Source organism: Patagioenas fasciata, chromosome 7 (genome assembly GCF_037038585.1).
Source record: "Patagioenas fasciata isolate bPatFas1 chromosome 7, bPatFas1.hap1, whole genome shotgun sequence".
NCBI lineage: Eukaryota > Metazoa > Chordata > Aves > Columbiformes > Columbidae > Patagioenas > Patagioenas fasciata.
In genome coordinates this window covers 955,657-967,961 of record NC_092526.1, presented here as the reverse complement: position 1 = coordinate 967,961, position 12,305 = coordinate 955,657, and the positions used below count along the sequence as shown (strand labels likewise).

At 51.2% G+C, this 12,305-nt stretch overlaps 1 protein-coding gene across 3 annotated transcripts in view; it reads right to left on the bottom strand.

Annotated features, from left to right (window-relative positions):
- Positions 1–220: 220 nt before the first annotated feature.
- The window catches only part of ACVR1 (activin A receptor type 1), a 50,458-nt gene continuing 38,373 nt past the window's right edge, over positions 221–12,305 (bottom strand). For all 3 annotated transcript variants that reach the window (XM_065840348.2, XM_071810644.1, XM_071810643.1), the window contains 4 exons: positions 10,014–10,289; positions 6,525–6,722; positions 1,969–2,099; positions 221–1,491 (listed from right to left, as the gene is read on the bottom strand). In XM_065840348.2, the coding sequence (XP_065696420.1) occupies positions 1,357–1,491; positions 1,969–2,099; positions 6,525–6,722; positions 10,014–10,289 (740 nt within the window). In that variant the 3' untranslated portion in view covers positions 221–1,356. The remainder of the gene's footprint in view (positions 1,492–1,968; positions 2,100–6,524; positions 6,723–10,013; positions 10,290–12,305) is intronic.

Genomic DNA, 12,305 nt, shown 5'->3' with positions numbered 1-12,305 from the left:
TCCACCCGCACAACAGCAGAGCTGGCCCAACAGCCGCGCACAGCCGCAGCACCGGGGTTCCACCCGCACAACAGCAGAGCCGGCCCAACAGCCACACAGGAACAGCAGAGCCGGCCCAACAGCCGCGCAGGAACAGCAGGGCGGGCCCAACAGCCGCGCAGCACCGGGGCACGGCACAGCCCTTCCGCGCCGGCGGCAGCGAGAGAACTGAACCACTCTGTTGTTTGACTTGAAAACATTCTATTTAATTTATACAAATAACTACTAAATAGAAAAAGTAGATTAAAACAAAATAGTTATTTTTCTGGCAGAGTTTAAATGCATATTATATAGCTTAGAAGAAATAAAATGCATTTTCCCCACAGCATTCATGACCTAAAATTGTAGTCAATTCCTCCATTGCTCTCCTTTTCTAGATCAGTAAGATAGCAGACACAACGCCACGTGGGTAATGGCTATATATATGTTCCGTATTTGAACTGAAAATATGTTACAGACCACACACCTACAAATGTGAAGCACTTAAAATGTGACTATCGAGTTGTAATATGATAATACAGAAAACAATTTATGGTTCAGGTTATATTGTGTTACAAAAACATCTGTGTAAGAAATCATGAAAGAGGCCACATAAAAATAAGCTTTAACTTTATGCACTTATTTTACAGTTTAAAAAACTGGCAAGTGCACTAGTAATAAATAATTTGCAAGTTTTGTATAAACGAGAAATTCCTAATGTTCAGCATTATTGTAAACATCAGTACACATGTAATATGCAGCTAAAATCTGACAGTTACATTTTCAGTTTACCAAATTCATTTCCTATTCATCAGGCATAGATCAATGTAGTGTACAGCCAATCTTATTTTTGGCAAGTCATGTCATTAAAATTAACAGTGACAGTGCAAGTAAGGAATGCAAAGAATTCCTAGTGCAATAAAGAAGAGAAGCACAGGCAATATTGCTGATTAAAATTCACCACTTCCATGTGTTCACCCTGGGAGTGATCGGGAGAATTAAAAAAAAAAGAAAAAAAGGAAAAAAAAAGAAACCAAAAGAAAAAAGCCGTTCAAAGCCATTATTTAATGCCCTGATCTTGTCTTAGGATTTCTCTGTCTTCCTTCAGGCCGCTACCTCCGCAACAGTCCATCCACTGAGTCCTTAGAGCTTGACCGTCTGTGAAACGCCGCTGTGCTCACCGAGCAGAGTCCGTGCGGTGCCGCTGTCCCCAGAGCGACGGCGCGGTGACGGCGCGGTGACGGCGCGGTGACGGCGCGGTGACGGCGGTGCCGGGCCGCGCGGGGACCAGGCGCGGGAGCGTGCGCCGTCGCCGTCCCGCAGGAGAGCACCAGAGGGTCAACAGTCCGCTTTCAGTTTATCTAAGGAATTGTCAATTTTGGTCAAAGTCTTTTTGATTCGCAGGGCTGTCAGTCTCGCTGACGGGTTTTGATACCAGCACTCTTTCATCAGCTTGGCAAGAGACGTTAGTGTCTGGGAAAAGAATGAAAACCAAATCACGAACGTGAGCCCACAAATCACAAGCCAAGGCAGCCCTAGACTGGGCTAAGCACTAACACAACAAGGTTTTATTGCTGTGTTAATACTCCATTTTCAGAGTCTACAGGGAGTTTACAGTTACCTATCAAATACACAGCTTTCATGTGTTGAAAAAAACCCCAAGTTTGCTCAAGTGGTTAAACCAAGAGCGGCTTTAAAACAGTCGCTGTTGAACGGCGCTGCTGCAAGGCCGATCCGCGAGGAGCTCGGGCTCGGCAGCCGCAGCTCTGCTCGCGGTGTTTCCTCCCTGCGCAGGGACACAGCTCCACCCGGCACGCTCCTCACACCTCACAGGGAACGCCCCACCGGAGCACCCAGACCGTTCCCGTCCCAGCGGTAACGGAAAGCACGTTCAAAAGCAGACGGGTCAGCAGGCACCGCCTGCAAGCCCGCGCCAGCACGGCCACTTACGGGGTCTGAGAACCATCTGTTGGGAATGTTCGGCCTCTGCTGATCCACGCAGACCACCTTCCTCATGTCTTCAAAACTGGGATCGTTGGGAACCAAGTCATAGAACGGTGGTTTATAGTCCTCCACGATACCTAGCGGGACACAACAAGGGCTGTTAGTCAATGGCTGTGTCAGAGGAACAGCATTTCTGCACACAAGCACAACCGATGACTGAGCTAAGCTCAAAACTCTTCTACAAGTTAACACCACAGCGTCAAGCAGCCATTGAACTACAGAAGAGCACTTACTGTCATAGGAACACCTTCTTCTACCCAAAATGTTAATTAATTGGCTCGTATTACAATTCTATAAATTAAGAACTGTATCCATTTTGCAGATGCTCAAACTAGAATGATGAGGAATAAATTCACTTGCCAAAAGGCCTTCTTTCAGAAAGCAGGGAGGTTTGCTGACTACACAAAGCTGGGATTTCTACTAGCAAATGTAAAAAAGTTGAGGTCTGTGTTGTGCTTTTCCATATGTTTATCACACACTGCGTGGTTTTATGATTCCTGGACGAGTCCAGCAAGCGTGTCAGCATCGACGCTGCTGCTTCCAGTAATTCTGCCTCTGGTTATCAGGACAGTAAACAGCCAGGGTACCTGGCACCACCTGCCACCACAAAGCCAAACACCGGCGAGCGTGCGGCTCCCGTATCCGAGCACATCACCCAGGACTCCGTGTTGAACACGTGAGTTCACGCGTGTGCCCGGCGGGCTCCAAAGCCCTGGCTGCTCCCCAGGCACGCATGCAGCGCTGCGCCTCACAAGCGATCAGCCTGCTTAGGAAGCCGGTTTGAAAACTGGTGTTCCAAGACAGGCAGTCGGTCACGGCTTGCACAAACACCGAGCGAATGAGGCCTTTACGTCCGGTAGAAACACGGGCAGAACAATCTCAAAACTGCCTTTTAGCAGCCTGGCAGCTGTGCCACAGCCAGACACGCACAAAGTCCAGGAGAATTTCTGTTGCTTTGGCTATATTGAAACAGAGAAGAGATTCCCAAGCTTTGCTACAGTGGTTGGGATTTAGTTTTCTTGTTCTATTGGGAAGAAGATCAAAACCCCATAGATCTTCAGTAAAAACCTGTCAATCCCTCCCTGTGCTGACTGCCGCAAAGGGAACGGCCGCAAAGGGAACGGCAGGGCAGCGCGGGGCTCTGGGCACGCGGCGGCAGTGGCAGGTTTGCCCACAGCGCTGCGGGACGGACACGCAGGACAGACAGACCGTGTTCCAGGACAGACCGTGTTCCAGGACAGACAGACCGTGCTCCAGGACAGACCGTGTTCCAGGACACGCCACCCACCCTCCTCCCCCGAGCCCTTCACCACTGCGTACACCAAGCACCAGGGCAGCGCCCACTGCTCCTGCTCCCTCCCACAACACAGAGTAACGTTTACTGTGAGAACTCAGGAACACAAAAAGCCTCCCCACGGTCTACACTGCCACGGCAGATAAAGCAGAGGCTTTACACTCAAACGCAGAGCTTCGGCGCTACGGCACACGGCTCTGAAAACAGTCCCAGGGTCCTTAGGGTATTACAGATGAACTCTGTCACAAACAGAGAGAGTTTGGCTCTGATTAACTATTTTCACGTGGCCTTTCCGAAGCATTGGGGGTGTGAGTGGCTATTCCAGCTAAGACCCCTGGCAGTAAGTGTGAAGTGCTCTGGGTCTGGCCTTTGCTCCAGCAGAGCCCGGGTGCCCAGGCAGCCGTCCCGGCGCCCGCCAGCCCGTGTGCCACCGCCAGCCCGGCCACCGCGGCCACCCCCGGCACGCTGCCCCGGCCGCGGCCCTCGGCACGCCTGGGCTCGCTGCCCCCGCGGTTTGCGGTACATTGTAGCTTTTCCCCGGGGCTGCTGGCTTTCCGCTGCTCAAATCCACCAAGGCACGCACCCACAGCAGCGTTCTCTTCACCTTTAGTTCTCGTTACTCAACGCCAGCTTGTCCTGTGCGCGCAGGAACCTCGCTGCCGGAGCCAAGCGGGATCCACACCACGTCCGGCACAGCTGGTAACGGTGACCACACACCGCGGTGGCTCGGGCAGGAACCAGCTTTCGGCTCCGGTCTTGTGTTAATATTGAATAACATTCCAACGCTGGGAAGGCCAGTGAAGATTCACATGGAACAGAACCGCGAGCGCCAGGCAAGCAGCGACGCGAGGCGCCGTGCGCGGGGAAGGGAGCGCGCCCCGGGGCACCGCACCAACCAGGAACTAGCACTGGTCTGTTCAGAGAGAGGAGATCCCTGATTTGGGGGCTTAACCTGCATTTCCCAGTACAGAGAGAAATGCTGAGCGGCTCCTGCTAGAGCACAGAGACCACACACAGGCACTCCTGCTCGTGGAGGAGGCATTTCCCAGCACGTGTTCCTCCTTCCAGTAAGACACAGCAGGGAAGTACTGAGAACTGCTGTGTCACCTTGAGAACCATTAGATAAGTCTAAAAGAAATAAAATTAAAAATGCAAAGTAAACATTAAAATAATAAAAAAATAAAAATAAATTTTTCAAGTTTTAAAAACTATCAGACTTCTTATTAGTCGGAACACAACTTCAGAGTCCCCGTGAACTGAAGCACTAACCCAGGCTGACTCCCTGGAACATTCCCACCCAGTAAGAGGTGACAAGCGTCCCTCGGCAGGGGACAGCAGCGGATGTGCCAGCACACACAGGTGACAGGGCAGGCGGCTCACACCCGCGCCCTGCCCCGACCTCGGCAGCTCACCCCAGTGCCAAAGGCTGCAGCAAACCACACAGGGTGACCCCAGCAACCACCTGATGGAGCAACGATGTCCACACAGCTGAGCACCCGGCGGTGACAGAAAAACGCTTATTCCATTTCAAACCAGCGCAAGGAAACGTAATTACTTACAGCAACACCCAGAAATACAGAGCGCTGTGGAATAAGCATCGCTGTTGTCTTAAGCTCAAGACGTCGTGGCCCGTCTCCTGACACCTGCGCTGCTGTTCACAGTGCTTCCTTCCCCAGCGGCGCTGAGCTCAGCCCGAACCGAGCCACCCAGCGCCCCAGCACCGGCAGCTCCGCAGCGCACGCCGGGGTCCACAGCCCTTGCTGCAGCTGCCGGTACCACCTGAGCTCCTGAGTTTCAATGCAGCTCAGGTAAGTTGTCTGCGAACTGCAGTTACTGCAGTAGTACACGTATATCTAAACTTCAGCATGGGAATACTTAAATAATACATACGATTCAATGAAGTTTTTATTGCAAGAGGCACCTAGGTAAGACTGCGTGTATTTTTATATATGCTATGTACAGCATACAATCACAGAATCATTTTGGTTGGAAAAGACCCTCAGGATCATTACGTCCACCCATAACCCACCCCTGTCCCTGCCCCCTGTCCTGAGACCCTCCTGTCTGTCTGTCCAGCCCTCCAGGGATGGTGACTCCAGCACTGCCCTGGGCAGCCTGTTCCAATGCCCCACAGCCCTTTGGGGAAGAAATTGTTCCTAAATCCAACCTCAACCTGCCCTGGGCAACTTGAGGCCGTTTCCTCTGCTCCTGGCGCTTGTTCCTGGGGAGCAGAGCCCGACCCCCCTGGCTCCAAGCTCCTTTCAGGCAGTTCAGAGATCAGAAGGTCTCCCCTCAGCTCCTGTTCTCCAGCTGAACCCCCAGCTCCCTCAGTCGCTCCCATCACACTTGGGCTCCAGCCCCTCCCCAGCTCCGTTCCCTTCTCTCCACTCGCTCCAGCACCTCAAGGGCTTTCTTGGCGTGGGGGCCCAGAACTGCCCCAGGATTCGAGGAAGGCCGACTGCCTCCTCCTCCTCCCCCCTTCCCCTCGCAGCACCACCTCCGGCACAGGGAATTCACCAGGCCCAGCAAGCCCATCACACGATGCAATGGCTGAGCTACTGTGCTCACAGATTGCTGAGACACAAAGTGCAGAATATAAAACTGTGCTTTTCAGTGTTTTCACATTCTCAAGGCAGTCACACTGACGTGAACTGCAACCCAGAGGCACTCAAGTATTGGGAAACGCAATGAGCAAGTCTTCGTGACTGTCCACGACAGCCATTTGCCAATAAACAGAGAACATCATAAAAAAAACCCTCACAGTGTGTTCGCAAGACTTTACTCCTTTGTGTAATTAACCACATAGACCTTCACCCGACATCACCATGCTCTGTGATTCAGCTGACATATGTTCTTGTATCAGAACAATACCTGTCCCCGATGCTGCCCACACCTCCAGGTAACTCCTCTGACAGAAGAAGTTCAGAGACTCTATGATCTGACTATCTGGCATGAATTATTTCTCATCACGATTTCGGATGTGTCAGGGAACCCTGTCTCTTCTGTGCCTGAGCAGAACTGACAACAATATTGAGCCATGGTACCCAGCATACCAACAGCTTCAACACAGGCAGCAGTGTCAGGAACTGAAGTACTTGGGAGGTCTGGTACCTGATGGCATGCTGTGCGCTTTGGTGGCAGACGCTTTGCTGTGAACTGCCATTCGCTGAACCCCTTCTCCGACCAAGCAGAGGAGTCCCGAACTTACCGTTGCTAACCATGCGCCTGGCGACCTCCCAGAGGACCAGCCCGAAGGCCCAGATGTCGACCCTCTTGTAGGAGTCGAAGCAGTCTGCCTGGATGCTCTCGTCCAGCACCTCGGGGGCCATGTAGCGCTTGGTGCCCACGCGCGGGTTGTTCCCCACGTCCAGCTGGTTGGTGCTCTGGGAGTGCATCACTGCCAGCCCTGCAGGACACAAACACGGCGCTCGTAAGACCCTTCGCAACTACACAGCATATGTTTAAAATCACACGTGAGCAGCGACACTCAGACAGTTGCTTAAAAAGAAGGAGCTGAGAGTGCAACTGTCCAAAGACCAACTGGGTCAGCTCCAAACGAGCCGTCAAAAACAGCCCCTGTGGCCTAGACCGAGACCAATTATCTCCTCAGGGATTACCATTAAGCATGTTATTGCACTGTTGCAAAACGTCGTCATTAAGTGTTTTGCGGCCACTGGATGTCACCAGCGCTCCGGGCACGTATACACAGAAGGCCAAGCATCTGTTACTTAGAAGAAAACAATTTTACACCGCATTCAGATTTATTTATAGAGCTTTTGGGTAGGTGGATATGTCCGAACCGCGGGGCAGCGAGAAGAAAAACACTGCATGACGGATACACACAAGCTAAAAAAACAAAGCTGGAAAACAAAAAACACCATATTTGCAGCAGCTTGAAAAATAAACATCCTCAAGCTGATCTAAAATGAGTCAGTCAAAACCACTCTACCTGGTTTCTACTAATTACTAAACATTTAAGCAAAGAACATGATGTGAGGGACTAAATGACTGTAAATTTGGAAACACAGAGTACTCGTTTTGCCACGGTAAACAGAGAGCACTGCAAATTGAACAGCAACAAGTGCACGACACAACTAAGCAATCGAAAAGATGACACAAACTCTCCCTAATTTCCTCAACAACTCTTGGAAGAACAACATATACTATTTACGTTTAACATGAGGTTTTTAGATTTAACTTCAAAAGCTTTTTAACTCAATCCCACAAAAAAATAACCTATCAGCTGATCATTAATTCTTTTTCTTTCCAAAGAGCAGCCTGTGCTTCACCATAACAACAATTTGGAAAACACTTCACTACAATTTCAATGCACTTCCAAGTCATTTCAAGATGCTACGAAAATGCTTCTGGCACTTGCAGAAAGACACCATCTGCTAACCCGTGATGGCCAGGAGATCGTTTGGAAAGCCTTCTTGGTCATATCCATGTACACACACGGAGGACACATATTGATAAACACACTTAACATTTAAGTATTTTTATATTTATAGTCATTTATATTATACAATAGATATGAATTATAACACTAAAAGAACCTGGCTTGCCCAATTTCCTGGCAAACTCCAGACTCTGGAGAAGGCTCTGATAAGAACGGTAACACTCTATCCAACTGGGCAAACCAGATTCAGCAAACTGACGGGCCAAAGGTTGCAGGCTGAGGGCTGCGAGCGGCCGCCCCGCACGCTGCGAGCGGCCGAGTGTTGCAAGGGGGTGAGGGGCCAGCAGTGTCGCAACCCGCTCCGGCGCGGGCGCCTCTGCGCTCTGCGCTGCCTTGGCTCTTCTCACAGCAGAGCGGGGTGCTCAGCGACCTCCAGGCCGCGGGTGCTGGCCACGGGAACGCTTACAGGAAGACTCCAATCCTTAAAAAAATGCTTTTGAAAACATAAAAACCTTGACAGGAATACAAATTGATGAAATATATCGGTTTTCAAGACACCAAAAATCCTGTTTAGTATACTGGTGTAGCTGCTAGAAACAAAAATTGAGCAAAAATGGGTTTTCAGCATTCTCTGCACCTTCCCTACAAATCGCAGTGCTTGTTTCAAACAGACATTCACTACTCCGTATGGACAGGGAAAGAAGGAGTAAGTGGGTTGGGCTTTTTCTTCTTTGCCCTAAGCATTATTCTGCTGCTCTGTGCAGCTGCTCAACTGAGACCTATGACCGTGTGTGTGAATGGCGCTGGAAGGGCAGAACCGTTCCACAGCACGGACAGACTGACGCCAGACTGACATCCTCGGGCTCTATGGCGCCGTTCGTGCTCAGCCAGAACGTCCTGCAGCAGCAGCCCGGGTGCTCGGCCGCTGTTCCGGGCAGGACGAGCGGCCGGTTCCCAAGCGCGAGGGACGGGATGCGGCAGCAGGTCCAGCCCGGCTGCCGGCAGGACAGGCGGGTGCCACACACAGCCAGGTTACCGCGCTGGTTTGAGAGCTGCACCTCATCCTAACGGGTACATGGAAGTGCAGAACCCGGTGTAACCAACAGGAGCCCAGTCCAGCTCAGCTCTGGCAGCTGCAGCGCAGCTCTCCATCTGCTCACACCGGTCTCTTGAGTGCCATCTTTCTTGTGCGGTGCATGTGTTTAAGTACAGAATGAGACCAGAGGAGAAAAAGAAAGACAAAGCTCTACAGAAACAAAGGGCGTGAATATATCTGGCAGAAGCAACAAACTCTTTGGTAACTCTCCTTTACAGATAAGGAACAAAGGGAAAACGTCAGATACACGCCTGAAGATTTCATGTTTAAAAAATAGCTAATTTATCACCAAAAGAACTAACTGGGAAACGTTCGTTGCTGTGCTCTCTTAGAAAATCTCTCCCATATCTGAAGTCTCTCAATAAACAATGTGGTAGATTTCACTTTATTAGTGTGATGTCAATCAACGGCAGCATGTGCTGCCTCCTCCTCAGTGCCAGCTACAAACCTATTTAAAAGCCAATCTCTGAAGTTTTGTATTTTCAGCTCACTCTGCCACCTTTCACTTCCTATTCCCTCTGCAAATTCAGAGAGGCCTGGGTGTGTGGCTTTCATGTCTGCCCTGTACCTCCTGTCCCTCCGGCAGAAGGGATAGGAACTATGCAGTGGAATCATTATGGAAAAAATCCCATCTCCCAATACACTTTTTATCTAGCTAATGACTCTCAATACTGCCGGTCTGCCGCTACCTCCTCCCTTGTCTTCAGAGAACAGAAAGAGTAGTGTCAGACATAGCCGGGAGGTGCGAATGAGCCAGCACGCTGCAGCTGTTCCTCAGCGCCCTGCCAGCTCCAAGTCCGAAACCCGCGGGTCACAGAGAGCCCAGCTCTGGGCGCACAGCAGGGGGCGCGGGCTGGACAGACAGACAGAGCCTGGGACAGACATGTAGTTCTGTACGTGGAAGGACGCTGATGAGTTCAGAGACGGGCTGAAGCCCAACAGCAGCTGTCTGCCGGGATCCACCAACAGGATTTAACACCAAACACCCAAGAGGTGCGGGAGTGTCGGTGTCAGGGCTGCTCCTGGTGGCGGTGACATTCCCGAGGTCTAAGTGCCATCTAGTGGCTGTTGCAGACCTGCCCGCAGCACCACACCAGAGTAAGGCTCTTCTAAGTTACTTAAGACTTCTACAGTTGCAGTGATCCAGTGGATTTGATTTCCACAGGCATGCGCAGAGTGCACCAGCACTGAGACGAACTCACCCAGATCCGCTATGCAGCACTGCCCGTTTTTCTTCACGAGGATGTTTTTGCTCTTCAGGTCCCGGTGGGAGATGGCAGGCTTGCCCTGGGTGCCGAAGATCTCGATGTGCAGATGCGCCAGGCCGCTGGCGATGGAGAGCACGATGCGCAGGCAGCTGACGGTGTCCAGCGTGGTGAGCTGCAGGTAGTCGTACAGAGAGCCCATCTCGTGGTAGTGGGTGATCAGCCACAGCTGCGTGCTGGAGTTCCGCGACGTCATGTCAGACGCGATGAAACCTGAGAGAGCGAGGAGAAAAGGAGGAACAACATCATGAAATGAGAGCTCCTTCAAGACTCCCCCAAGAAAAGAATCAATACTACTTAGGCACTGCTCACAATTTAAAACTGTTTAATTAAAACTCTTCCACAATTGTTCTGCACTGAGAACAAACCACAGGTATTACCATGACGAAAAAAGGCTGACATATTCTAGAACTCATCTATTCACAAGAATGTATTGATGTATTTTGTCAGCCACACCAAGCACAGGCACTTGTTAGGAACACATCCTTTAAAAAAAAGGTTGTTTTGCCCTGTTTTCTTTCTTTTTGAAGAACCTTGGGGTGGGGAAGTTTCCAGTAACAGACCGGCCGGTAGCAGCACATCTGCCGCTCTCCACTGCAGAGAAGCAGTGCCTCCAACACACAGACCGGCACATCTGCTCTCCACTGCAGAGAAGCAGTGCCTCCAACACACAGACCGGCACATCTGCTCTCCACTGCAGAGAAGCAGTGCCTCCAACACACAGACCAGCGCCTCCAACACACAGACCGGCACATCTGCTCTCCACTGCAGAGAAGCAGTGCCTCCAACACACAGACCGGCACATCTGCTCTCCACTGCAGAGAAGCAGTGCCTCCAACACACAGACCAGCGCCTCCAACACACAGACCGGCACATCTGCTCTCCACTGCAGAGAAGCAGTGCCTCCAACACACAGACCAGCGCCTCCAACACACAGACCGGCACATCTGCTCTCCACTGCAGAGAAGCAGTGCCTCCAACACACGGGTCCTACGGAATCACATTCACTTTGAAGGCCAAGGGGCGCGCTGGCTTCCCCAGTGGCGGAAGGCACAGCCCCTCCACACATCACAGCTGCATCTCACTGTGACTTTCTACACGGGAACCGAGCAAAACTCCTCTCTGGACCTCCAGAACTGCTTTTCAGAGCGCGGATCCTGGCGAACCCGAGCGCCAGCGGCCGAGCTCGCTGCCCCGGCACACACTGCTGACCTCAGCGGCTTGAGCTGGGAGCAACTGAAGTTTTATTCCCCGGTCAGAGGAACAAATCACGTTTATTAAAAGCCCACATATGACATTTGTCAGGAAGAACACCCACTGCTTCCTCCCTTGAACTCAGATCTCTGCACAATGGGATACTTTCGTAATCTCTGATATTGTTTAATACCGCATCTAAAAAAATTCTATAAAATAGCCGACAAATGTGACAGTTATCAAGAAACACTAAACGCAGACAGAGGAACATGGGAAACGTGTAATGTAATTTCAGCCAAGTTACTTGCTCTCTCGGGAAGGAAAGCTCAATAATTCGCATTTCAGAAAGCCACCAAATTATTTTTGTAGTACCAAAGGAACTGCTCCAGGAAACATCAGACAAACGTCTGGCGGGGTGAGCTATAGAGCCAAGGAACATTCTCTGACAGGAAACAAGAATAAGGACCCAAGCGAAACAGATTGAAGAAAGACGGATTGCGGGCGAGGCAGCGTCACCACAGAAAACACTGCTGCTCGGACTGCACAAGTGGCACAGCGCCGAAAGGAGGTCACGTCCGCCAGGACCCAAAGGGCTGCGCACACCGCAGCCGTGCCCCGCAACACAAAACGGCCATTTCTAAGCCCTCAGAACTGAGCACACAACGCACAGGGATGCAGAAGATTCGAAATCATCACACTTCCATATTTACAGGGAAATGGGACACATCATAGACAGGCAAATCCATCTGAAGTTTAAACACCAAGGGAGCTCAGTTGGTGCCTGAGCAGAACAGTTAAACAAAGAAAATCATGGATTCGCACTGCAGGTTATTCAGGCACAAGGAAAACTACTCCAATATTTACATCTCATGACAAACTCCTCCCCACCTTTTCTCCCTTTGCTTTTCCCAGGCGAACTGAAGTTACACGAACCCTCTGCACTGACACTGCACGCCAGGCTCCGTTCCTGCCGTGCAGGCCTGCGGCGCCCCCTCCCCCGCACGCTGCAGGGCCAACAACCCCTCCACCCGGCCA